This window comes from Channa argus, chromosome 5, assembly GCF_033026475.1.
Source record: "Channa argus isolate prfri chromosome 5, Channa argus male v1.0, whole genome shotgun sequence".
NCBI lineage: Eukaryota > Metazoa > Chordata > Actinopteri > Anabantiformes > Channidae > Channa > Channa argus.
This window is the reverse complement of record NC_090201.1, coordinates 21258034-21285996: the sequence shown is the minus strand read 5'-3', so window position 1 is coordinate 21285996 and position 27963 is coordinate 21258034. Positions and strand designations below refer to the sequence as shown.

The following is a 27963-nucleotide window of genomic DNA, read 5'->3' as shown; positions in this document are numbered from 1 at the left end:
AAATTGAAGGAGTTTATCTACAAAGTCAATACAGCTTAAAGGAAGGCCTTCACTGATTTGAACTTTTTTCATTTGGTTCTAGTTTGGGTAGTGCATGTCCATAAATGCCATTAGAATTCCCATTGACTTACCTATATCAAAATATCTCTCTACTTCCAGTCGTAAAATGCCTCCAGATGTCATCACTTTGGGGAACCTTTAGTTTACATTATGTCATCTGATTGCTCAGACTGTGTAGTTTGTAATCATGGGCAACCTCCTTTTCCAGAGCTCCCCCAGATGACATCATCTGAACTCCTAATGATGAAAACCTCCTCTGGGTGATGTCATCTGGAGGATTGTTTCATCTAGAAGCAGAGTATGATTTATATATAAGTCAGAGGGAAGTTTAAAAGCATTTATATCTATTTATACCTTGAACTAAAGCCATAGAGAGCAAGTACAAAATGGAAGTTGCCATTTAAATACATTTCAAGTGTATTTACGCACATGTGTGCTTCAGTCTTATAACGTAACCATATATAGTATGATTGCAAGTAATTATTATTATTTATTATTATTTATTCTAAAATATGTAATAAAAAATAGTGGGTGCTTTTACCTTTTTCAAATATTTTTTTAAATTCTTGGTTGTCTGTGGGTCAATCAAAAGAACCATTGAAATACACTTGACTACTGATGCAAATGTAGGACAGAGACTGTTCCCTATTTTGAAAGTCACAAGCGGAAGCAGTCGCGTGTTAGCTTAGCCTGTTAGCTTATCGCTGGTGTCGGTGGGAGGATCTTGCTGCCCGCCTGCCCCGTTTCTCAGCACCCTCTCTGTAAGATTAGTGAACACTGCAGCAAGAACGGAGTGTGTTAGTGTGTGTCACGATCAAGAGGAAAGCGCAAACGGGGAATAAATACTCATAAAACCCTCTCATCTGGCTGAAGACAGGTAAATATGAAAGAGCGGCTGCAGTTTGACTCAGTGTCCTCATTTGACATAAGTCGACCGTGTCATTATAGCTCACTTACTTGGGTGAGAGAACAAGGTGGTGGCTTGTCCTCGCACTAACAATCGTCTTTTCCTCCTTGGGTAATAGTTTAATCTCTGACGGTGCGGGGATTTTAATGGAGTGAATGCAGCGTGGCTGTAGTTGACAGGGCGTGTTTCTGTACAACTGTTGATAGCTTCGTTGTTGGTAGTTTCAAAGTGAAAGCAGCAGATCGGGTCATGTTGGTATGTGCAGTTTGTTCAAGTGCTCACATCCCAGTGAGCCACTCAACATGAACAAAATCTCCGGACGAGGCTTTTTCTGCTTCCCTGCAGGGGAACGTTGAATTTCCTCATTTATTGACACCGAGGTTATTCAGAGGGCGTTGTTTGAAGTGCCAACGATCATTTTAATAACATTACAAAAACGTGTGCACGATGAAATCTGAGAACATGAGTGAGTTTGGTTAAACGCCCATGTTTTCGAAAGTGCTTAGTTGCTTTTGATGGGATTTCTATAGGAAGAACCCATTCGTGATAAGGTAACGTTTCCATAAATACGACATCACGTTGTGATCGACCTGCTAAGTTTTTAGAGAATGGAAACAATTCATTCAAACTATAGGCCAACAGTAAAATAAGTGTTAAAAGAATTGCTGATTTCATACATTATCCAAATAAAAGCATTGTTTCAACTATTTGACTATAGAGTAATTGTTAAGTATAATAGACAAAAATATAAAAGACAAATTCTCCCTTTCAAATATGAGTCTGCTGCTTTTCTGTATTTTATGTCATTATAAGTTTATTTACCTTTGGGTTTGGGAGCGTTGGTTTCTGTTTGGAAATGTTTCCTGGTTTGCTGGCTTTTTAAAGACTATTATTTTTACTTCTGTTAAATCATCTTTAGGGCTAAAGCCTGTTAAAAAATAGGGTAGACTCAAGGAGAGTTCAAGGGTGTATTTTATAATTGGTTTGTTTAAATGACTGTCGAACCCAAAGATATTGAATTAAAAAATTGTCAACAGAGCTTGTCGCAGTCACTCTTATAGATCTGACTCACTAAAGCTTGGTATTTCATTTGGAATAACTTTCTAAATGATTATTACAATTTAAATAAAAATGGTAACTTTTTAATAATCAGCTAACCCCCTTATTGTCAAACTCATTTTGGAAGGCAGAAATGTAAAAAAAAATGGGAACCTTGTTTATCTGGTTCCCATTTTTCAAATAAAAAATTTGCTCTTTCTATTAGTTTGTCATGAGAATAGACTCAACATCTTTGGGTTTTGTATACGGGTCAGACAAAAGAAGCATTTATTGCTTAGTGGTCGATGGCGGTTTGGCTTTGTTATGCTATTGCAGACCAAAGGATCAATAAATTTACTGAGATAATAACCAGCAGATAATGAAAACGATTATTATTTACAGCTCTAGAGTGTAACTGGACTTCGTGCTTGTTCTTGAATGAGCTTAAGTATTCAAGCTCTGTTCGTTTGTTTATGACCTGGTTTACTTTACAAAAGCGAGTTGTAAGGCATTATCGGGCTCCAGCTGCGACCAGCTGACTCTGTGTTCCAGCTTTCTCTCGTTAGACTTGAGGAAGAGGAGTAGCCTGTGTATGTCATCCTTTAATGTATTTGGCTGCTTCAGTGAAGCTGTGAAGGTGACCAGGCTGTGGTGTCATAATTGATTTGAAAATGGGCAGCTGATTAGACAATTAGACTTCGGATTAGTCCAGTCATGGGACAGCATTATAAGCAGCTGAATTTAAAGGAGATGTTGAACATTTTGATGTCCATTCTCGTGAGCTTTCTTGCAGAGAGGTGGTAAAGAACATCAATACTAATACTATTTGTCTGAATGTACAATATGAAGCTACAGCCAGGAGACTGTTAGCGTAGCTTAGCATAAGGTCTAGCATGGGACTAAAACACCTTACAGCACCTTTAATACTAACTTCTTATGCTGTTTGTTCAATCTTTTCCCAAAATTAAAGTGTAAAAATGACAAGTTGTGTCTTAATGTGCCAGACAATTTCCTGGCCAGGAGACGTGATTTCCTGGAGTCTTCTCATTATTGTGAGATTGCCAAGAAATGAGCAGAGGCTCCTAAATGCTAAAATGGGCTTAGGCAAATTTTACCCAAGAGACCTTTAGTAAGATGCCGTACCTATTTTTTTGCTGGCCTTGTTTACTGTTGGGACCTTCGTCATTTCCTTGGGTGTAGCAGTAAGGTTATGATTCACTGACATTAAGGAGCCAGTGTGTTTATTACATACAAACAAAACAATGTGACTGACCTGATCAGCTGTGTGTTTTCTGCTATTGTTTAAAAGAGCTAAGCACTCACAATTCAGTTTTATGCACTTCAGTGCGCAAGATTGTACTCGCAAATCTCTAAAAGGCCTCCTTAAATGCTCCATCTGAAATTGAACTAAAATTAGTTTTGGAGTAGTCACTAAATGTCCGGTCCTCCATGTGATTCATTGTCTGTTGCTTCCTGCCAGGTTCAGCCAGATTAGATATTTGTATAGGGTACATCAGGGTTGAGGTGTTGTAGACAGCTGCTGTGGCAGGCTGTCTGCTCTGTCTCAGCCACAGGCCTGGCCAGTTCATTAACTTTGACCCAATTCTCAGACGGACTCACCGAGGTGGGGCAAATTCTAGCATGCAGTCGTATCTTTTATAACTTTATCGCTTAAGAAAAAGTAGCAGGAGTAAAAAACTTTTAAACCTACTAGAAGGTAGCTGTGTTTGAGGTGCAAAACATGCTGAAGGAGATTATTAAAGTAAATTAAACATAATTTAAAGTATATGAAGTATATTAAAGTATATTAAACCAAAGTATGATATACATACTTTTTAATGTGTACTTTTTTATCAAACCCTCCAGCCTTGCTATTATTGTTTTGATAGTTAAAAAGGCTTTATCTTAGTTTGACTTAGCTCTTAAACAACTCCTGTGTATAATACTTAAAAAGATTCAGGAAATAACTTTTCAATGTTGATATCAGCTGATCTGTAATTCCTGGCATTCTTAGTGAAGTGCAGTATATCAAAGAAAGAGGTGCAGGCCTGGTAATCCTTTAAGACGCTGTTTGCAGAAATCATCATCATCATCATCATCGAAATAACTGGGCTTTTCTTGGTTGGATATTTGTTTATGCTAGACTTTGCTGGTAATATTAAACTCCTACGAGGGTTGAAATGCAGCTCAACCTCATTGTCCGGGTCACGTTCTGCTCTGTGGTAACTCTGCGCAGCTTGTTGCATAACTTCTATTGGCCCTTAAGCCTCAGGAAACCTCTTAGGGGAAAGAAAAGAAAGTGTGTTCATTAGCCCAGGACATTGCTCAAATAGCTGTGGAAGGTTCCTGATTTAATTTCGATGGCTACTTATGATGTGCTTGGATCAAGTTTTATTTATGTTTTCCAGTGCCCGAAAGCACTCGCTTTACACCTCCTAACCTTGGTTCTGCAATTAATTAATTTTTTTTAATGAATGAATCTGTGGATAACATTTCAATTAATCATGCAATGACTAAAGTATCCACCAATAGTGAAAATGGCTGTCAAGGTTTTCTGGATTCCAAGTTTAACAACTTCAGTTTACTTAATTTCCTTTGCCAAAAGTTGCCATCATATAAAACACAGAACATCAAATATTCATTACTGAAGCCACCAAATGTTCCAGACCTTATTGACTAGAACAGTTTGTAAAATTGGTTATTAATTTTCTATTCATTAGCAAATTGATTAACCCTCTAATTGCTTTAGCACTAACTGATTTCACAGAGATGTTGGCCTTTATCACTTTGTTGATTGTGGATAGCTGAGTAAGACAAATTTGAAAGATACAGTGTTTGCAAATGGTGTGTAATCTGCTGACAAAGGCACTTTCTAAGAATGGACAATTAAAGTCATTGCTCTCAGACAAGGTATAGTTCTGCATATTACCCTTTCATAAAATCCCAAATAGTTGTTTTTGTATGTTAGTTTATCTACTAATTGAACAAACAGGATATAAGATATTATAAAACTACTCGACTGTAGAGATGTATTATGTCATCTTTGGACTGAACAGCTGTCCCTTTTTCCCATTGTTTAAGGTGAGTGAGTTGATTGCTGGCTCTAGTTTCATGTGTAATGGACAAATATGAGCAGTTATGATTGTTTTCTTAATAAACTCCCACCAAGAAAGCAAATCTCAACCTATGCCTTTAAGATATTCCTTTAAAACAGCAGTCATCAATGTGTGACTCAGTCCTGCTCTAAACGACCTAAATGTGAGGAGCTTTTAAAAGAACAAAGAAAAGTGATGGAACACACAAAATTTTGCAACACAATATTATGGTTAAGTTTTCATCTTTTCCATCTTCAGGTCTGCTTTACATGGAAACAGTAGGAAATAACTTTATTGTTGAACTAATAACAAGCTACAGACACATGCAGCACATTTAAAGGGGTTGTATTAGTGGGCATTTAGAGTGAAATCAGACCTGAGTGAAAGCATCTTTAGGGGCTGTGTATGTGGGGGTGTATTGTTTCAGACACAGGAAGTCCACTTTTAGCCTTGCGAGTTCAAAGGGTTTTCAGACATCAAAATGCAGCACGGTTTGTAATACAACATGGAACACGAGCTTAAAGTTAATTTCATCCAGCAAATTAGGCAATGTTCACGTATTTTTTTTTTCCATTTATACTTTATGTATACATGTAAATCTGCCAAGTATAATGTATGAGATAAGTATACTAATGTCAGAATATTATTTCACTATTATTTTCAGTACTTCTGAAATAATACACTATTATTTTCAGTACTTGTACTAGCTGAAGGTACATAACTATTATTGTACTGGGTTTAGGGTTAGGTTTGCATTCCTCTACATGCAGCTTCAAGGCAAGGGGAAGGATAACCAAAGTGTAATCGGTTCAGTGATAATGTGGTAACTGCTTCAGTCTTTCTATTTGAAGCATTAACCTTAGAGGAAAACAGCATTCCTGCTGTCTCCCTGTTTTAGTTGGTTCTCAGTCAACCTCAACATGACTGAAGGCTTTATGAATATGTTGTGGCGCATCTCTCTGCAGCACCAGATAAATCTTAGTTGTGTAGAGCCTCAATGACAGGTAAATGAAAATGTTTGCGACCTGGCCTGAGTGATGTGTATGCGGAGATTACAGAATAATGTGGATTTACTGCTGCTTTTTTCTCAGCTTTCATGAAGATGGTTAAACTCTCAGTGACACCTCTGCTTTCATTCAGTACAGTGTGTGTCAAAGGGCAGCTGGCTGCTGCTGGTTGTAGATAAATGGTGCCTGTTGACATGTTTTGATTACATCAGACTTTGATGTGAAAGTGGACAGGATGAGTGGTAGCTTTTGTTGGCTTAATCACAATATAGCTACTAATAAAATCACTAAACTTCCTTCCTTGCTGTCATTAGTATTCAGTTAGTGTCTAAGTATGTTACATTATTCACAGGTGGCTGGAGTATTCGGCACAGTTTGGGACATTTTCAGTAGCAATTTCCTTTCTTGCCAATGTGTCAGGATCTTCCCTGCCACCAGGATACAGACAGTGTACATGCATCTTTAAGCATGTGTGCATGCTTGCATGTGTTGCATTGCCTTTGGCAGCCCTCTCCATATGCCGCCTCCACTGAGACCTTTCCAAACAGAACTGCAGCCAAAAGCTCCTCCCAGGCTTCACAGAACAGGAAGTGGGTTGTTTTGTTTCACAAGGGTAGGGCGAGATGCTGCTGTCGACCACGTGTTTGGCTTTGAATCCATCATCCAGTTCAAGCTGTCGTTGGTCCAGTTGGCAGTTTCTGTACAAGATATTGTGCTGTTTCTCCTCCAGTATCAAACTCATTTGAAGAAGAAAGAGGGAAGCAACCTGTAGGGTGCAAGTGTTTGCCGTCTCTTGGCAAAAGCTCTGCAGCTGTAGCCGTAGCCATGTGTTGCACCAGAAGGAGTATGCCTCTTTCGGCAAAAGGCAAGGCGTACGATTAAACCATGATCGCCATTTATGCAGGAAAAAGCATAAAAACACGCTAATAAATGTGTAAACCAAGCAACACACCCATGTTTCCTGTATGGCTAGTGGCTATGCCAAGTCTTTATACCCATGGTAATAGGCTTTTGCAATAATTCCTTGTCTTTCTTGGTCTGTCGATTTCTTTTTTTTCTCTTTCCAGACTTTATTTGCTCATTTCGCAACTTTTGTTCAATTTATGTTTAAACAAATCTATGCTATTTTACAAAAGGCGTAGAAATGTAATGTTTTAAAGCTCTGTGGAGCCCTTGGATTTTGTGTTAGTGTTTTGACACTACAATGACATATTTCCTTGCGTTATTCAACAGCTGTCAGTTGTTGAGTAGAGATTTTTAAAATCAATATATTATTAGTTATTTTTATATACTAGTTATTAATATATATTTTTATACTAGTTATATATTCTAGAGTGTCAAATGAAAACTAGTTTTAAAATGTTAACTGTTGAACTGCAGTGAATAGTTATTTCCGTGAGTGGTGAATTGATTGAGAATATTTGAAGCTGTTTTTAGATACCATATTATTATTATTATTATTATTATTATTATTATTATTATTATTATTATTATTATTATTATCTATTGAGTTAAGAATTGAGTGTACAAAAATGTGAATATATTTCTTTGTATATGTAACCTCAGCTATTTATTACATTACAAATATCATACTGATCAAAGTCACTTAGTGCACACAGTCTTGTGGTTTGTTAAGTTAATGAAACGTGAGAAGATTGAGGAATTAAATCCGAACCACTAATAGTTTGACTAATAGCATCAATTCATATTAATGATGGTGTTTTGCACTGTGATGCAACTTACTGAAAGGTCTGGTGTTACCATGCATATGAGCAGAGATTACAAGTGTGCATCAGGGCAGGCGCCACTTAAAGTTTTGCCCGCAGCACAGAAAGATGACTTTCCCCTGATAAGTGGGTGCCCTCCTGATGAGGATTGCTGTCAAGACTGTCTGGCACAAAGTGGATGAGGTGAGGAGCCAAATGACTATATGCACAGCTGCTCCCAGGCAGCAGGGCTCCAGCTCATCTATCAGCTGCACTGCTAACTCATCCCCACACAGCCTGCACACACACCAGCAAAACCAGTGTTGTTTGGGTATTGCAGAGTTAGGATTTGGTTGACTGTATGCTTTTGAGCAGGAAACCGGCAAACGTTCAACCGTTCGTTTAAATATATAGTTGTCTGACATTGTTGTTCTAATGGTAAATGCTTGCGTTGTATTTCTGGCAGTACAGCATGTATAATAAGACCTATCCTAACCTTAAAACCGGCACAACATAGCTGTTCCTTTGGTGCAGTGTCATTTTGAGCTAATCATGATGCTATCATTTTGTTCCTGAAGTAAACCAAAGAAGCAACTGGAGACGTCAAAAGCCGGATGGTGCTTTGGGGAACCAACAAGTACTTCACATGCTGCTCTGATTTTCTGTACACTTTGCTCTTTTCACACTTTCCAGTGGGTGGGGCAGGAGCCTGATATCACATTTTCTCATGTTGCAGCTTGTCTCAACAGGCTTTCTCTTTCTTGTGTCCCTCACTCCACTCTCTTCCTCCTTCTCTTCTGTTATCTCTTCTCGCTGTTCTCTTACTCATGTAGCTTTCGTGTGTAGATTTTGCATTTGGGATTCAAGATCTGAGACCGCAATTGTCTGTGAAAAAGTACAGATCAGAGCGCACTCCCTTAGGTGTAATGCGAAGAAGTACTGTCAGTCAGAAATGTCACTGGTCGCTTTGGAGCCACGCAGCATGAGCAGAAAAAGTTTTTGTATGATCTCTTTCATTTGTTTCGTGCTGCTGCGATCTCTACAAATAGTTAAAATATCTGGTGTATAATACACGAACAGGCGACAAAGTAGGGCTGTGTTGTTGGGCCCATTTATTCAGTGTGACTGCAAAAATGTTTCAATGTCTTTTTGTGCCCCATATTTCTGACAGTTCTGTTTGATTATCTGTGACAAAACCTTTTAAAATCCTTCCTCTTGTTTCCCAGCAGAGATGGCAGCCATTCGGAAAAAGCTGGTGATAGTTGGGGATGGAGCTTGTGGGAAAACATGTCTTCTCATAGTTTTCAGCAAAGACCAGTTTCCTGAGGTCTACGTCCCAACAGTGTTTGAGAACTACATTGCTGACATCGAGGTTGATGGAAAACAGGTTTGTACAGTTAAAATTAAATAAAGTAGTAATTGGTAGTGATTAAGTGTACTTTAACTCCACCTAACACCTGTCACCAAGGCCTTCCACCCTGATTTACTAGTACTGCCAAGGTTATCAGAGTGAACTAAGACTGTAACAAATGCAGTCTAAAGACAAAAACAGAAACAGAAACAAATATGTGTTGACAATGACAAAAAGTGTTAGACTATTAACAAAAATGTGTGGAAGAGGTAGAACGAAAGGAATAAAAATAAATGTTTTTGAAACTACTATATAAAATACTGGGTACTACACCTGTCACATACAGGTTAGGCTGCTAAATTAGTTGGTTTACCCATTTTCTGTTTTGTCTTTTAACTTTCGGGTTGTAGCTAATTAAACTCTAGTCAAGAGTGTTGGTCCTAATTAATTCAAACAGCCAACCTTAAAGTTCTGCAACTTTGGGACGTGTCCACATTATTAGGAGCTCATAAAGTCCGACACCCCCAGAAGACATAACTTGGCATTATCAAGCCGATCAAAGCTTCATAATAGTGCATTTCACACTCAGAATTCAGATGTTCAAATAAAATGGCAAAGGACGTACAAAGTGTGTTTATATAGTAAGTAGACCGTGATTTCAGAAACAGGGTTATAAAACCAACTACATTAAAGTCTGACTGCAGAGTGTGTGTGACGTCTTGAATTTGAGTCACGGGGTGTTGGCCGGCAAGGGTCAAGGCTGAGCCGCAGATGGCTTGTTATGTTGAAGCGTTTTGTTCTCTTGAAGCGACCACTGCAACAGGATCACCACTTTGCAAAACAGGAAATGACTCTACTTCCCACCTTCCTGTTCAGACAGCGAACAGGGATGTCTCCTGGCAATCCCCCTCCTTCCCTCCAAACGCTTCCGCTCCTTCTGCCCGATAAGCTTCTCTCATTTCCTGTCCCGGTTTAACTGTTCTGTACAGGAAATGTAAACTTTGAGCTCCATGATGGACATGGGTCTAGATGGGGATAATTCTGGTAAAGAAATGACTGTTCGCTTCCTTAGTTATCTTCCTCACTCCAACCCTCTTAAGATCTAGCCCATTATACAACCAGCTGGGTTAGATTTGAGTTATTAGCCCCTAAATTTGAATCCTCACCCCTTTGAGGATAATACATATTCTGTTTCTTGGGCAGGTTTTATAAATAGCTGTCTTCCCTTTTCTTTTCCTCCCCAAATTCTGTAACTTCCATCAAATCCATTGGGAACATAACTGCTCCGGTTGCTTGTGCAGCCACCTCCCACCCTCTGCCTCTGCAAACCTCTATTTTGGGACCGTTGACTGATGCTTGTGCACTCTGTGGGCATACCAGAATCTGTTGTCATGCAGCATAGTTCCAGTATTTAAAACTTTGCTAAGTCTTCATTTCCCCAGTGATCACAGTGAGTCAGCTTGAGGTGTCAAGTAAAAACTGGGCGTTAATGTCCGTACAGGGACAGAAGGTATCTGGTTTTTGACGCTCACTAATCTCTCACTTTCCTTAATCGAATTAATCAGTTGCGTGATGGGATGAGGCCAATCCCTGAGTTCATTTCACGACATTGCCAACATAACAGACTTAAGAAGCTCTTATTAGGTCACAGCTGCCTTCTGGATGAGAAGCAAATATTTCTACAGCTTATTTTTCCCACAAACAAGGAAGGTGACTTTAGCAAAAGATACTACTAATACTAAGACACTATCAAACAGTGCAAGGTATGTATGGCCAAACAAGGTAAAGCGGTCATTATTATGGAACATAACTCACTACCTGTTGTTAAAAGCATTGACCTAAAGATGGAAAAGTACTCAGACCAACAAAATGCCTTAGGGGTCATGTTCCGTCCAGCGGATGAGAAAAAAAAACTTAATCGCTAATGATGTCATGATGTTTGTTTGTGTACTCTTGTGGAACAGCGACTTTTCTGGGTAAATGGCTCATTTCCCTTCAGATGGGGCCATACTACAAGACAGAAGGAATGAATCATGGTGGTAATGAGGAGTAAAATGAGAATCATTCTCTTTCCTAAATCAAGACGAATCCACCTTCATACGCATGTTAAATGTATATATGTGCATTAGCTGCCTTCTAAAAAGGTTTTTCTTTTTTTTTGGCATTTCAGGTGGAGTTGGCATTATGGGATACTGCAGGCCAAGAGGACTATGACAGGTTGAGGCCTCTCTCGTACCCTGACACCGATGTCATTCTAATGTGCTTCTCCATAGACAGCCCTGACAGTTTAGGTACAGCTGACATATTTAAAAAAATGTGTTCTTTGTATAACTTGTATTGAAATAGGGTTCAACTAAATTGAATTAGATGGCAGCAACACAGTCGTATTTAATACAAGATGATGATAAATACTAAAATATGCCGTATACTGTATATAATTGATATTTTGATACCATATTTGTCTTCACAAAATCAAAGCATTTCATATCAGCAAAGCAAGCCGTTTGTTAAATGGCTTTATAGACTTGATGGGAAGGATTAGTGCAGCTAAAAACATCTTTGCCTCAAGCAATCTGCAGAGCAATCCATCATGAGAAGTGTTCTGCACTGTAACTCTGCAAAGCCTGTCCCTTTTTATTTTTTAAAAAATATATTCTCTTGAGTATTTCAGCTCACTTTTTGTGTCTCACGGGACAGAAAATATCCCTGAGAAGTGGACGCCCGAGGTGAAGCACTTCTGTCCCAATGTTCCCATCATCCTGGTGGGGAACAAGAAGGACCTGAGGAACGATGAGCATACACGGAGAGAACTGGCCAAGATGAAGCAGGTACAAAAGCCTGTGCTGGTCAATGAACTGTTAAGTGGGTCAATCAGGAATGAGTAGGCAAGTCTTTAGTCATCCGGTTCAGTTTTGAGGCTCTGTCTGAATTATCTTTTTATGACCTTTCACTAACTGGGAGATGTTAACAAAGCACAATACAGCAAGTGCAGAAGGGTTGCCCTCTGTACTAGAGAGGCAAGAAAGTATGCATTTTTGACAAACAGTAGCACTGTTAGTCTCTCACAGTCTGCAGCAGCACACTGCTGAGAAAACAAAACCAGATGTCTTGGTTCTTTGTCAAATCATTACAGTTTTCATTTGTAAACTTTGAAAACAAGGAAGTGGTTGGGTAGGGGTTCCCTTCAAACAATAAGCCACCGACAACACCATCACCAAAAACGAGGCATGTTTTATATAATGAATAAATGGGAAAAATAACAAAATGACAGTAAAGGAAAGCAATAATGTCAGTAATATGTAAAAATAAAGTAAAATATTGATCAGCAATAATGTAAAGCTAATTACTAAAATAAGGAAAACACTAAAGAAAACTGCGATTTGTTTTAAAATAATTGAAATTCCTCACTATTTACCTTTTTAGTGAAAGTTAACCTTCTACCACACAATGAACAGGCTGTTAGAAAAACAATGTGTTACTGTCATTGTTGTATGACTAAAATGTGACTGCATGACAGGTAGGCACACCCTGCCTAATAGGAACATGTTGACAATGCTCTCCAGAGCTTTCAGATGACATTGTCAGATTTGTCTTTCTAGGAAAATCAGGAACCATTCTACAAACAGTAGCACTAAAGCCTCAGTTCAAAGGGATGAGATTTACATGCTCTGGGAGAGTAAGTGAAGACGTCTACTCAGGGTTCACGGTTTCTCTGAGCTCACTGTTTGATGTCTTCTTTTTTTCTGGTTTGACTGACCATCAGTCCAAAACTGAGATGTTCAATTTAATGTCATATACATTACAAGAAAAAACGCATTTCTTCCTATTTTACAAGTTAAAAGCATTTGTCTTGCAAAATAACTAAAATGGTTAATTTTTAACAAATTGCGGCAGCTCTCTTAGTTTTACGTTTTAAAAAATGTCCACATATTCAAGTCTTTAATTTTAAGTGCTCACGGTCAGTTGTACTTTTTTGCTCTGTGTTGTTATTTAGAATCTAGGGTTTGGAGCTGTATGTCATGTATTAACTAATAAAAAAATATGGAAAGTACCAAAAGAATAATTGCTCATTATGTAGAATGCTCCGTGTCAGAATAATATCTAATTTGGATTATAATAATGGATAGATAATTGATACATGAATATGCAAGCAATGTTGCAACAGGAAAAGGTTGTGTTCATTTTAACTGCATTTTCTATAATGATAGATTATATTGTACAAATTATCTTTCAAGTCTCAAGTAGCATAGAATAAAAATACTTTATTTCAACTGGTCAGAATTTTGCTTAGGTGAAATTCTTAAATGTACTTAGTTTTTGACCCCATTTCTAATGTGATCTAACTCCGCAGGAACCCGTGAAGACAGAAGAAGGCAGAGACATGGCCAGCAGGATCAGTGCCTTTGGCTACTTGGAGTGCTCTGCCAAGACCAAGGATGGTGTGCGGGAAGTGTTTGAGATGGCCACTAGAGCAGCATTGCAGGTCCGCAAGCGCAAGAAGAGAAGCGGCTGCGTGCTGCTGTGAGTAGTTTAGGCACCGTAAAGTAACCTGACAAGTAGAAGAAAAACATGAAAAGGACTGACCTTTTACCAAATGGCATCTTCGTACTGTATCTCGCATTTCACAATAACAGGCAGGCAGATCAATCAAACACAACCCTAATACAGGAAATGGACTTCTATATTACAGCTGTGGTAAAAAAAAATTGATGTTTAACGTACTTTGTTGATTTGCTTTTTTTTTTTCTGTCTTTACACATAGAATGTTTTCCTACTTGTTTTACTTTCTATTTGTAACAAGGCATTGATAGATGCACATGTTTGAATGCAATATTGTTCTTCACCTAGGTGAGCAGCATCCTTCTTAGCCTGTATAAAGTCTATATGATTGAGGTCTTGTCTAAACAGTCCAAACTGTCTTGTTGGTATCAGTTTTGTTTATTGTTGTAGCAGTTGTGATTTAAGAATGAAAGATTATATCTCTTGACGATAGGAGCTAGTGCCTTTTTCTTAAGTTTGTACACCATCACTTACTTCTCATGTGTGTCAGCTAGCTAACATTTCAACTGAGTGCCTCCACATTGTACTGTAGCTCATTTTCTAGTGTTGTCATTGTGAAACCTGAGCAAAGCCATAACTTAGGCTTTCAGTCTTGTTGACAATTCATTGAGCACAACAAATGGTTGTTTGTGTCATTTCTGTGAGCAATGTTCAGTCAATATTCTCCATTTTTCATTCACGTTGAACAATATTCTCAATTTTTCATTCACGTTGAAGAGAAAGAAGGTAGCTGCCTCCATAATATGATAATGATCGAACTAGAGAATAAGATACGATTATTCAGAAGCAGCCCTCATAACTGTTGCTAATGTGCGGACTCCCATAGGGAGGCGAAAGCTCGTCAATTGAGACGCAAGCCAATATGACTCAACTATGCACAATAGCTGGTAGTACAAACAGGGAGATGACACAGCTAAAACAGAAATCACATGAAGGCCAAGACGCAATGAAACTTCCCTTCCTTGTTTATGGTGACGGAGTTCAGCCTCTGTGTTGCTGTGCCAGTGAGACGATCACACCCGGCGTAGGAATCTGCGTGCTTCATGGGTTAGCCGTGATGGAAATCATGTCTTGGTAGAGATGTTATGTGACTAAATGTGGATGTTTCCAGCCTGACAACATTCTTCACATGTTTTGAAAGTCACGTTTTGTGTGAGGAGCTTGTTTTTCCCGGATGCCTTCCCTGTTCTGGTGTGCCTTTTGGTTCCTCTCTCCCAAACCAGACAGACTAGGGACTATGCTATGACTGAAAACATCAGGACTGACCTTCCTGACATGTTTCACAAAGGTCAGATTTTTGAACGTTTTGAAAGTTAGAAATGATAGTTGCTAAAAATGTATGCCTCTGGTAAATATTAAGATTTTATCTCTTAATTCAGGCTTATCATTGTTGTTTGGCAGATAAACAGGATTGCATCCTATTTACATCATCCAGTCTTGCATCATGGGAAATGTAAAAAAACTCAACATTATATACTTCTTCAAACTCATTGGGAAAACATGTCTGCAGCTATACAAATGTGCTTTGAAGTTTCAGATCTGGTTATTGCTGCTAAGTAGATCAGCTGAGATTTCAGCTGTAGAAAGCTGGATTTGGGTCTAATCATCTGTCTTCATCTTTATTTTATGGCAAAAAATCCTTGATATTTAATGTATCAAGTCACAGGAGCATAAGATCGTCAAGAGTCTACACTAAATTTTAATCAATGCAGCTTCAGACACTCTTCACTGGTCCTAGTTTTTACTCACATGCCCTCAGAATACTTACACGAACAGATCAAGATAATGGTTAACATCTTGATAAACAATTCCTGAAAGGCCCAGTGACTGTCTTTAGGCAGACTTTTTACTTCATTCTTTTATCTGTGTCCGTTGCTCATTCTTGTACTGTACATGTCCCTAGGTGGCACGATGCTGTCAGTGTATAGGAGGGTGGATGTGCAAATGTGTGTGACAAAAGGATATCTTTGATGTTTCATGAAGCCTTCTTATGTTAGGAAAGAGAACAAGCCTACCAGCTGGCAAGGTCTGTAACTATTATATTGTAATTCCATCTGTAATGCAACTTTATACTCTACTGGCCAAGCACATGTGCTTTGACGTAGTGGTCCAGTGGACAAGCAACAACTAGTTTTACTTTCCATGGCTCAGCTGAGGGTCTTTGTTTTGTTTATTTTTTTGAAGTGGGGCATTGATTACAATCACACACAAGCACTGAAATGAGGCTGTTACCTCATCTCTTTATAGGGTGAATGCTATGTTGTAACTCCGGGGTTTGTGGACAACAAAGCACACTAACTAGGTGAGCGATTCCGATTTTTATCAGGAAAATGAAAGCTTTGGCATGATGGTCATGGGTCGCAACAGGGTTAGCACCAAAAAATTCTGAGGACTGAAGAGGTCAGCAGAGATGGCTGAATAACTTTCACAGGTGGAAGCACAGCGTAACGATGAAAGCATTTCCAGCAGAGGTGTCCAACATATCACAAAAAGCATGTGCTTTACTGCTTTTAATGTGTATTCAGATAATGTTGCCCTAACTCAAAAGCTGTGCTTGTGTTGATGCATGCATGACAAAACATTGGGTCTTTACAGTATATAGACACACACACACACACACACACACACACACACACACACACACACACACACACACACACACACACACACACACACACACACACACACACACACACACACACACACAACAAATTTTTGGGAACAGCTTCTGCTCAGTGTCGTAACTTTTCTTTCTCTGGAAGTATTTGAAACTATAAATGATTTATATAAAAAGCTCACTGTAATAATGCTTTGTAAACAGGAACGTGTTGTAGTGAAAGTTTGATCTGAAGTGAAGATGAATATTGTTAATAAACTATTTTTGAGACAACACCAACTTGCCCTCCTCGTTTACTTCTTGTAGAAATAAAGACATCACGGTAGATTTTGGTTTAGTCCATTTGATGCTGTTTAAGGTTGTGCTTGATAAAAAGGAAGATACCGTGCAGTATAGTTCAGAAATGTAAGAGTTTATTTCTTTAGTCCTGAAATTGTGAATTCCTGAGAGATTTCATGACTACAGTTTTCTAACCTAGAAACTTAATTGCTTGTGTGCAGCAATGTTAATGCTAATCAAACGTGCTGTAAACTGCAGCTTTATTTTTAAAAAGAAGGTAAAAATTAAGGTTAGCCAGATCATTTTGTTATCGTCACTGTTCGCTGCACCAAAATGGGGAAGTTGGTCTTAGAAAAAGGTCATAAAATGTAAATACTCTTACAAAATATGTCTATTCAGTCTAAAGCTCCAAGATGAAACATGAAGTAAAGACTTAAGCTACAGTTCTTTGTGCACTTAAGTCATTGTTGACAATGTGTAGTGTGGTGGTGGTCTAATACACTGTATTAATGCTCGTTTTTCCATTCTGGCTCTACATACTGCTGGAGGGGGCTCTCCTCTGATATAGGACCTAGATCAAGTGCAAAAAAAAGACAAGTTTAGCTTCTCACAAGTACTAAATTTCATAATTCCTTTACGCATATGATGTTTGCCTTAGGAAATGTTTTCTTCAGTGCAATTGCTGATGCATGCTATATTATAATAAACAATAGATATAAATAGATTACATAATGGTTCTGCCAAACACTGTCTCCTAAGGGTATTTGTGTCAAGTTCATACGGCTTACTGTATATGACTACTCACTTTCAGATTCCACATTAATTTTCAGTGTCGCCAGTCGTGACACAATATCATCTTCGCCCTCTGCATCTTTAAGGTCAAATCCAGTGTAACCTTTTTCCTTCACACAGTAGCTGATAAACCTATAAATGGAAAATTACAAATTAAGCAAATATGAAGTGCTGAGAAAAAAAACAAAACAAAAAGGTCTTCTGCAAATCCAAGATGACTGGGAGAACTTCATGTGTTACACATGACTATAGCTACCACATTGTGATAATTTTATCGGCTATTTTCAAGGTCAAGAATGTATATCCTAGTTCAATAAGAACATCATATTACAGGGAATTGTTTAACTGTACAACTTTCTTTCTCCTAATAATGGTCAAACATAAGCTTTCTCTCGTGGCTTTGCCTTACTTCTCCCATGTGGGGTCTTTGTTGAGGATCACAGGGTTTCCCACGACTATCAGCAGGGACCTTGCTCGTGTCATGCTGACATTGAATCTCTGCAGTGAAGAAACAAAAAGCAAATAATAAGTTCCTTGATGAACAAATACAATACAGATCCTGCCGAATGCACATAGTAGCGTGAACAGAACGGACCTTTTCATTTGACAAAAATCCAATGTTAAAGTCTTTGTCCATCTTCACATAGTTGATGCTGCTGCGAACAGTGGAAACCATGATGATCTTCCTCTCTTGTCCCTGAAACTCCTCCACAGACCCCACCTGATGTAAAGAATTATGTCCAACCAGTTTTAGAAAAATTTCCTCAACTTACAAGCTAAGCTAACAACATGCACTAATGATAACTGATGCATCTTTTACCAACCTTAAGCTCTTTGAGATCACTCCATCGTCTCAGTGCTGGCACAGACTTCAGGGCCTTTTGGATTTTCTCAACCTGTTAGAAAAGTACAAAAATGTAAGCCGTGATCACTTGTTCTAACTGTATCCTACAAAACTTTCTATCCACGTCTATAAAACTATTACGGACTGTGCATCCTCACTTGTTTCCTGTATGGGGCAATTATGCCGACGTCTTTAGCGGAGAGTTTGGGGAGACCCTTCTTTCCTTGTGTTTCCATCAGCTTGGTGAGGTAGTCAACTAGAACAAGAATCTCAGACACGTTGAAGAAAGACGGACTGTTGGCCTCCCTCTCGTCTTTCCCTATCACCCCATGGAAGATCACTGGGAAACCCTGTAGAGATGTGACAGTGAGCATTTATCCACGTGTGTTTTAACACTATGTCCCATTCAGTTTTTGTCATTTAGTATGTTCGCTTTCAGCTTTGGCCTCGAACTTAAAAGAAGAACACCTTATTAAACAGCCCTGCCTGAACTTTTGCATTATGCTAATGAGAGTTTTCATATTTTTCAATGATTTTCCTGTGACCCACTTTATTGTCCAAATTAAATGTATTTTCTCTAATCAGATCTCATTTGTTCTAATGAGTTTTGTCTTGTTCTCTGTGCCGTCTATGTCTGAAGCTAGTTCAGGTTTTCCAAGTCATGTTGTGGATGTCGATGTCTTGTGAAAGTAATTATAATTAAAGACATAATTGTAATTCTAATTAAATTGCACTTCCAAAAAGTTTAGGGGACTGTCAAGAGACAGACTTTACAAACTCTGGTCAGAATCAGTGTAATGGATTCAAAGACATCCTGACTTTAGTTCAAAAGTTGTCAAAATATCCAGATGCTACACTTTACATACAGTAAATAAAGTATATAAACTAAATTGTACTTAATGAAAACATTTTTAAATGTAACCACTATCCATAACCTATATTGCTTGGTTCAAAATCGATTTTGGCACTGAAATAATAGCAGTTTTTCGGCCGCCCTACCTTTTTGGGAAGGTATTCCCAGTTGCAGTAAGCTTCACGGTCCCACTGGTCAGCAAACACCTGAAGCTCATTCTCATAGAACAGCTCATTGGGGACTTTCAGAATGGCAGCATGAGACCTGAAGGAACAAAAAAAAAAAAGAAAAACAAGACACTGTCAAACCTGCCTCGTCCTTAGCAAGCGACTCCAACAATGACAAAGGATGCAAATGCTGAAAACTCCACCGGTAGTTTCGCAACAGTTTGGTGACAAAGCGAGTGTCAAAGTGGCCAGAGTCTGAATTTTTCTGATATAAAGTGCTGTGTCTCATCAGCCTCTCGAGCAGTGAAAGCCCTGAAAAACATTCAAATGGTATCAACAAATCATGGGATGAAATAAAGATAAGCAGCAACAGTTAACGATCTTTTACTTTAGATATTTATTATTAACACCAACAGATGATTAACATTTTCTACTGTAACAGAGCCCAATGGAATACATGTAATCTGTCTCGTCTCACCAAGTCCTGACTGCAATGCAAGAGGAGATCGAAGGATCGGCCCCAGCTGCTTGGGGTCTCCAGCCAGCACCAACTGACCCTTGCTTGGATCGAGGAGACCTGTGAAAAAAAAATTTGCATGGTGCCCAGTATCAGTATTTCACAGTCGACTTCTCCACTTCAGCATAAGAACCTGTTCTGGGAGATCAAACTCTTTCCACTCTGACAGAAATTATGACATTTACTTCAAGTATTTCATTGAGAATAATCTAATTAAACACACTTAGAAATCTTAAGGGTGAAATTTCCTCAATTTTTAGGGAGCCATTACGACGATGTTATCTCTATACACTAGCTTACTCAAAATCAGACCTACGATATCTAAAGATAAGTCTGAGATGTCAAGCTTGACAGATAAACGAGAGCACAATCTATGTCTAACTCAGATCTTCAGTTTTTACCTGCAATAGCAATGACGCACTCTGGCTCCACTGCCTGGCCCCCTTCATCCACAAACACGTGGGTAAAATGTCCGACTGGAATTCCTCCAGACACAAGTCTGAAAATACAGCAGAACTATTACGGCAATAATATGCACTGAACAGTTCCTCCAGGATTCTGCAGATGTGCTGTGACCTAAAATGCCTGGTTTCGCCACAGCAAGAATTTTTATGCCTATAAGGTTTCTCTGTTTTCATTGCGAGGTCGTGTGAATTTCACAGGGGATTGGTTACATTAACTGTTTCGATCATAAGATTACAAATTCCTGGAGGGACTGACTGAAGAATTATACTGAACAACTGGCTCTTACCTGCCAGATGTGATCATAGTTGTAACTATGATTCTGTATTTTATGAGAATTTCTTTCACCGGAAACACAAAGCCATCTTGTGCTGGGTCCCAATTGCAATATTTCTGAAAGAGACAAAATACATGAAATACTGTACACGTATAATGACTTTTTTGTTTGGTTCCTCCAGAAACCACTGCTTATTTTATCCCATCATGCATTGCTCGGATCAATCTGTTAACCTGTTTGGTCACGGTGACTAATCTAGTAAATGCAGGAACAGGTGTTTGAGCTACAGTGATGTGTTAATGTATATGTTCTTAAATTCTGATTTTAATTTGAAAACACTAAATTTAGTGGCTCCCTATACTGACATATACAGATGAACATTGTGTTAAGATGCAGTCATTTGTGGCCTCGAAGATGCTGAACTACAGACTGTCAGAGGTTCAAATGTGCTTGTAGGCAAATTTACAACAAGACCTTATTTTGTCCTTGGACAGTAACCAGATTATATTGTGAATGTAAAAACCAGCTCACCAGTAGGTTTTTGGGGACACTGCTGGGGTCTCTGCTGCTGGCGTACATGCGATAAACCTGATGAGGATCCATGTGTAACATCAGTCTCTCACACAGCAAGTCGCAGGCACTGTTAGAGGGTGCACAGGCGAGGATGTGGGCTGAAGGATCAGCCCTGCTGACCTGACAATAAAACCAAAGTAAAACTTTAATTATTAACATATAAACAATAACCTTGTTTAACTGTTGTTTTATGGAGCAATGTCTCGGAAGTAATTATGTATAACAAGAACACATAAGAACATTATTTAATTTATTCAGGCCAATGACCACTTCATACTTTACTGTAAAACCTTTGATTTTACAGCCTCGTTACAGCTGATTATTTACTTCCATCACTGAAATGTTTAATCATAAAACAAAGTTAAATAATTTCATAGACGTTTATGGAAGGAACTAATCCTACTATATTTTAATCACCTTACAGTAAGTAATAAATGTACTAAATTTAGCTTAGGCTTTATGGAAAATGAACCATGCCTCTTTTATTGTTGAACACCTCCCCGTGTTCACAAAAAACAGCACAGTGCAAAGTATCTTAGACATTACAAGCTTTAAACACCTGTTCTTACAGAAGTTGAAGAGACACTGAAATTACATGACCTGGACCAACAATTAGGTTTTGCTAAGATCGAAAGGGGATGAACTTTCTAACTACTTTAGCTGGTTGGTAGTGACAGTGTTTGCTTCAGGTCTGATAGTTCTGACTAAAAGTCCTCCGTGAGGACAATTCACTCATTATAATCATACCATAATCATAACAGTCTCACTTGCAGGTAAAATAGGTGTAAATGCTGACAAAAATATAAATATTACACTTACAACAACAAAGAAAATATTCTTAAGATTTTAAATTCCTTCCAAGGCCTTAATTAAGGGAAGTGAAACCAAAATGTTATAGGATTTGTCAAGACTTGCAGATACCTGGTTCATAGCTTCAACCAGAGTGATTGTCTTCCCAGTTCCAGGAGGCCCAAAGACAAGATGAGGAGCCGGCTTAGATGAACCGGCTACAATACGTTGGACAGCAGCATGTTGCTCTGGGTTGTTTTCCAGCTGACGGTTCAACAACCTGGAGAGCAAGTGTGGAAATGAATTTTTACATCTTACACACCAATGAAAACAAAATCAGTGATCAGTGATGGGGGACACAAGTTTCTCACAATCACGTCTAAGTGGACACAGTAACCGTGAACTTTGTCTTCCAGGAAATGAGCTTTGCATGCATTGCGTCAGCCAACATAATCCCCTATATTTTACCACATCCACTTCAGGCGAGTTAATGGCATTACACCCAAGAAAGTATCCCTTCCTTCCTGGGATGGATGAGGACTCAGGGACTGAGGCAAAGGACACTGTTTGCAGAAATATCAGCATGTAACATAGCTAAAAAATCTATTGATTTGGGTCTTTTAAACAAGAGTGTTCTGCACCACAGAGGCCTTAAAAATACAGTCTCCTTAAATTTAGCCTAAAGTATATCAAAATTATTGCAACAATCTAGAGATTAGGAAAAATACATTATTCATAAATTAGGCAGATCTTAAAGAGTTAAGCGTCTCTGTTCTACAAGTATATGAGATACAATTACATACAATGTGGTTTTATCAGTGTCTGTGAAAGATCTATGAGCGTTTTTGGTGTCTGTGTTTTTGTGTTCTTGATGGGTACCTGAGTTTAGGCATGGAAAGATTAGCCACTGCTGCACCAGATGGGAACAGCACGTCTCCAAGCTGGTGTGTTGCTGCCAAGTCCACCGCCCGATGCTGAAGCCTCAAGGGGAACCGATTGATGGTAAACTCCACATCAAACTTCATATTGCTTAAAAAAGTCTGCACCAATCTGAAAGAGAGAAAGAAATGGAGATGACCATGTGGATTAGGTCCTTTACTCTGGGTCTCCGGTATCTTTAGTCCGGTTCTCACCTCTTCGAGAAGCCCAGCTTCACACTGTCCAGCTCCACTCTGTGAACATATCCAGTGTACACAGTAAGTGGCTGGGCTGTGTCCCCCGATTTAGACACCCTCAGACAGTCTCCTCTTAGTACAGAAGGACGATTCTCAGCAACGCCAGGAACCTGTTGAGCATATGAGTGTCTGTATTTCTGGTATGTTATTATTCCTTTCCCAACATAGATCACTGCACTGTTTCAGAAGCTACAACTACAACACTGAAATAATAATAATGATCATTTATTTTCATACCAAGAAACCAAAGAGTCATTATAGCATTCATGAGATGATGATTTGCTGGATCTTAAAAACAAACGTATGGTGATGTATTACAATGAAGATTTCCTTACTCTGAGTCTAAGCAGTTGGCGGTTGCTTTGATCTTGAGTCATAGTTTGATTGTGGAGGTCATACTTCCTGATGTCCACCTCCATCTGTATCTCTTCCAGGTGCAGCAGGAGATGAAATTTATGTGAGTAGTTTTTCATCTTTAAGGGACAGTTGAGGAGACTCCTGGACATAGAGTAGAGACGCAAACATCAAGATAACCACCTGATTACTACTCTTAAATATTTGATCTGACAAAGACTGTAATTATACAGGACATTCTCTCACTTTACTGGTGCAAGTTTCTGCTTGGCAGTCGGAGAGAGGTACTCAGAGTCCTCCATCCTTTGTTTAGCTAGTCCCTTTAGGTTACTGGGGAAATTGTAACTTCCTAATTTCACTGTGTTTGGTAGATGATGTACAACGGAACTGCAGAGGAGAACAAATCATAAACACATCATGATTGTAGTCAGCATGAATAAAATACAATTTCAGTAAATGTTCAGAAACCGTTGGTTGATCAGTTTCACGTACAAGAGCAGCTTGCAAACTACTGTATACAGATTGAAACTGGGGCTACAATCTGCACTCATTCTAAATGGAGACAGTAAGATAGAGCCTCGCATTTTTCTGTGAATGCAGGATTATTTCTTTAAAGTTGGCACCAAGCATAATAGTGCATTTCTATTGTGGCTATTTTGGCAATAAGTTTTTAATAGCTTACCTCTCAGGAGGTACTCCCTCTACTATCACTGTGTCGACAGGCTTGTCTTTTGCCACCCGAAAAGGCTTGTAAGGTTCCACGGGTCCCAGCTCCACAGCCAGCGGTGTCTTGGCAGTCGCTTCCATCTCCCTCACAATGCAGAAGGGCACAGATCCAGGAAGATCTGGGCAAAACTCAAAGTACATAGTGGCAGGGAAAAATCCATAGTGGTTCAGCGTGTACCGAACCACAACATCATAGCTTTCTCCTGTGGATGAAAAGAAAATCATACAATTGATTTTGCGACTATCTTCTTTTTTGGTCATTTTAAAAATACAAGATGAAGGTCTCACCAGGACAGAGAAATACTGGAGAGGCTCTGGACACTCTCCGCTCATCCTCCAGGGTGAAACAGCGCATCTTGTGCAAGGCAGTGTAGTAAGTGAAGTGGATGCAAACTGCGCCGTTGTTTACAATGTGGAACGTGACGATGAACAACTCCCTCAAACGATCCACGGAGAACTGAACCTTACCATCGCTTGGCACAGGGTCTGAAGTTATCTCAATGCCCCCCTTGTCAGCCGTCAGCACTTTCCTGTAAGAATGAGGCCAGGTCGGGCTCTGACATACTGAAACAAATACTGAGAAGCTAGTCTATGTTGTGAAACGACCACAAGGAGAAACATGATGACCACTGATAGACACAAAACAGCCACAGAGAGGGAAGGCGATGACAAAGAGATACAAAACAACAATTACCAGCTAATAACTACATAGCTGCTTTCAGTCAGGTTGTCCTGGTCCTACTGTAAGCAGGAGGAGTAGGGGTATTTTGCATGTGCACAGGGGTCCATTATCTCATAATCTGTTCATGGACATGCTCTGTGCTAAGTCTAACTGGGAACCTTTGTATGTCATCACTTCTCCCAGCTTTCTCTTAACACTATCAACTGTAAAATAAAAGCAGGACTGACAGATCATCAATCTTAATAATAGCAAGGTTATTAAAAAAGTTTTCTGATAGTAAAAATATCTGTTCTCACTTTCGATGCCAAGCAAAAACTTTACCTCAAGGGGTATTATTAAAACTTTACTCAACTGGGTATTATTTTTTTAATGATGCTGATTGATGTTCCTCTTCGTTGCTTTAGGACAATACATGATGATAATAATGAATTATTTCAGGAAAAAAGCAAATGCAATTAAGGGACAATTAGGGAAAGTATTAATCTCAGATGACTTTGGACCTCAGCCTCAGATAGGCTTATCAAGGGTGTGTTCCAGTTCTTTTTATAAACACTCCTCCAATCAGCAACTGTTGTGATAGAGGATTAGTCACAGAAGACATTTTTAAGCAAAAAAGTCATCTGACGTTTCCATCTTTCCAATGGTAAAACTGTCTGTCTTTTCTTGTCTTAGATGATAGTAAATTGATTATCTTTGAATTTCAGTCAAACGAAAAAAGCCATTTGAAGACATCACACTGGGCTTTAAGCTGAACCAGCTCATGCTTGAGGGTCACATTGGGGTTTGAGCCAATCATCAACAAAACAATACACAGATGAAATGATAATGTTACTTGTTCATTCTAGGGAACTGGTGCCAGTCATTTGCACCAGGGGTGGGGCACAACACTGGAGAGGTCCCCAGTCTATCACAGAGCTGTCACATATAGTATAAACAGACAGTCGTTGCACCCCAAAAGCAAATTCTCCTCCAAAAGTATTGGAACGACAAGGCTAATTCTTTTGTTCCTACTGAATACTGAAGAAAATTGAATTTGAAAAAGGATATTCTCCTCTTGTTTCACCCAAATGTGATCTCCAAAAGCATTAGAACACACAGTATCAAAGAGAGTTAAAGTACACAATAATTTACATTATTAAAGCAATAAGTGTCAATGGTTATTTGTCTGTATGTCTGTCTCCGTGTTGGCCCTGACTGGCGGCCTTTCCAGGCTGTACCCTGCCTCTCGCCCTATGGCAGCTGGGATAGGCTCAAGCTCCCCAGCAACCTTAAACAGGATAAGCGGTTACAGATAATGGACGGTCATTAATAAAAAAAAGGCTTTGGGTGCAAAAACTGCATTAAGCCTGTGGATATATGGCACCTGAGGAAACCGCACAGTGAGCTGCACACAAAGGCCTGGCTGACCGGCAAAAAGTCTGAACGTTCTTGTGGCAGAGCGAACCAACCAACACACCCTTGTCATTGTAACTAAAAAAAAAAAACACCAGCATGGCGAAAGAATCCCTCCCACCCATACGTAACCCCCTGCCAGCTGGCTTAAGATACTTTAACACTCCTGCTATAATATAGCAGAGTCCCATTAACTTAACCTCCACATTTCACATTTATGCTTTATGTAAATTTGTGGCTACATATGAAGTGGCAGAGTTGCAAATAACTATTGTTGTTTTTTTTCATATTATTTGTATTAAGCTTCAATTCTTAGGAGTCCATTGTGTGTCTTAAATACTGTAAAATACCTGAAGAGGTCAGTCTCAAAACTCAAAGATGATCAGTCCAACAAAGAAAAGCAGCAAACCACCATGAATTATATTTGACTAACTGTTGCGGCTCAAAGTATTACTGCTGCGCATGCGCGAACTTACCTGTTCACTTTTAACTTGTGGAGGATTTCTGTGGCCAGCTTTTTCTTGGGAGTCAGCACCTGAGTCACAGGGGTGGGGACAACCGAGGACGGTGCAGGTGTCTCAGCTGATGTCAGCGGGCCAGCGCTAACACTGTGTTGCTGAGGGTCCCGGGGCCTCCGCCACTGGTCGCAGTACACTCGAACCTATTGAATTAATATTTCTGTGTTATGTTTATCTGTTTTTACTGTTGCAGCGAAATGTCTCCTCAGACAACAACTACAGCAACACATTGCACTGACACACCTGAGGTTTGGCATTTATGTGGATTTTCCCCTGCTTTATGTAGGCTTTGTTGAATCTTAGAAGAGCGTAGACAACGTTGGAAAAGGACGGGTCTCTTATTCCGTCTCTGTGAACACAAGACAGAGGGGGGACGCTGTAACACACAGCTCAGGCTAAGACTAACTCATTAACACTTGTATTCGCAGCCTACCTGCCCTTGAATTCAGAGTTGTAGATGCCTCGAAGTTCATTTTTGCTGGTGATGGATAGTCTATCTCCTAGAAATGCAATAAAGTCCAGTCCGGATTCAAGAGATTGCATGAGCGACGGCATGTTTGACTGCTACCGACTGCCGCTGTCCTCGGAAATGATAATGAGGAAGTTGGTCTGATGACTAACTACATCGTCCTCAGTTCTTCCAGGTATGGATGTGGCTGCCCCGTTGTCTTTGCGCCCCGACTATGGGAGGGGTGGGATTTCAACATAATACGTATTTTTGCGCAGCGGCAGTGTGTAGAGGTTTTATCTTTCAAGTTCTTCCTGATTTTTCACGTTAAAACACTGCCCGTGCACGCTCTGCTGATCTCTTATTTGGCACAGCTCAGCGCAAACAAGTTCCGATGAGCACTCGCCAACGGTGCCATCCAGGGAGCGTCTGCAAAGGTTTTCCATCAGCTCTCAGCAACGAAGTCTTTTTTCTTTACACAACTTACAAAGAGCTGCGGTTTAAATTCCCCTATTAGTCATATATGACAAACACACAGTCTTCCTATCACATGTGATTACTGACACACCCCTGAACATAATGGGAACAGCTCACAGAGCTCTGAGGTACAGAGTCTATGCAGACCGTCAGCGTCATAACCTTTCATAAAACCTCAGCTGTATTTAAACTATTTAGCTTTACTGAAAATTACTGGCAACCGATAAGCTTGCAATTCAAGCAATTTGACCAGTTTGAAGTGAGTGTTTCAAATGTTCAAAACTTTTGGTTTGACCA

General features: G+C 39.3%; 2 protein-coding genes across 3 annotated transcripts; one reads left to right on the top strand and one right to left on the bottom strand.

Annotated features, from left to right (window-relative positions):
- The first annotated feature begins 778 nt into the window (after positions 1-778).
- LOC137127272 (rho-related GTP-binding protein RhoA-D) lies at positions 779-16403 on the top strand. Of its 2 annotated transcripts, none has more exons than XM_067503995.1 (5): positions 779-937; positions 9043-9200; positions 11335-11455; positions 11862-11992; positions 13516-16403. In XM_067503995.1, exons 2-5 carry the CDS (start codon positions 9045-9047, stop codon positions 13687-13689), a joined length of 582 nt encoding a protein of 193 aa, XP_067360096.1. In that variant the 5' UTR covers positions 779-937; positions 9043-9044; the 3' UTR covers positions 13690-16403. The 2 variants fall into 2 exon arrangements, with proteins under 2 accessions (XP_067360096.1, XP_067360097.1); XM_067503996.1 differs by having other exon boundaries at positions 783-937; positions 9040-9200.
- Positions 16319-27685, bottom strand: mov10a (Mov10 RNA helicase a). The gene is made up of 22 exons (XM_067503994.1): positions 27175-27685; positions 26985-27090; positions 26700-26884; positions 24438-24679; positions 24106-24352; positions 23670-23810; positions 23405-23567; positions 23028-23179; positions 22774-22944; positions 22027-22174; positions 21064-21225; positions 20545-20648; positions 20195-20292; positions 19755-19853; positions 19480-19588; positions 19256-19373; positions 18415-18606; positions 18237-18308; positions 18008-18133; positions 17822-17910; positions 17426-17544; positions 16319-17191 (listed from the first exon to the last, which is right to left on the bottom strand). Exons 1-22 carry the CDS (start codon positions 27294-27296, stop codon positions 17127-17129), a joined length of 3030 nt encoding a protein of 1009 aa, XP_067360095.1. The 5' UTR covers positions 27297-27685; the 3' UTR covers positions 16319-17126.
- Positions 27686-27963: the final 278 nt, after the last annotated feature.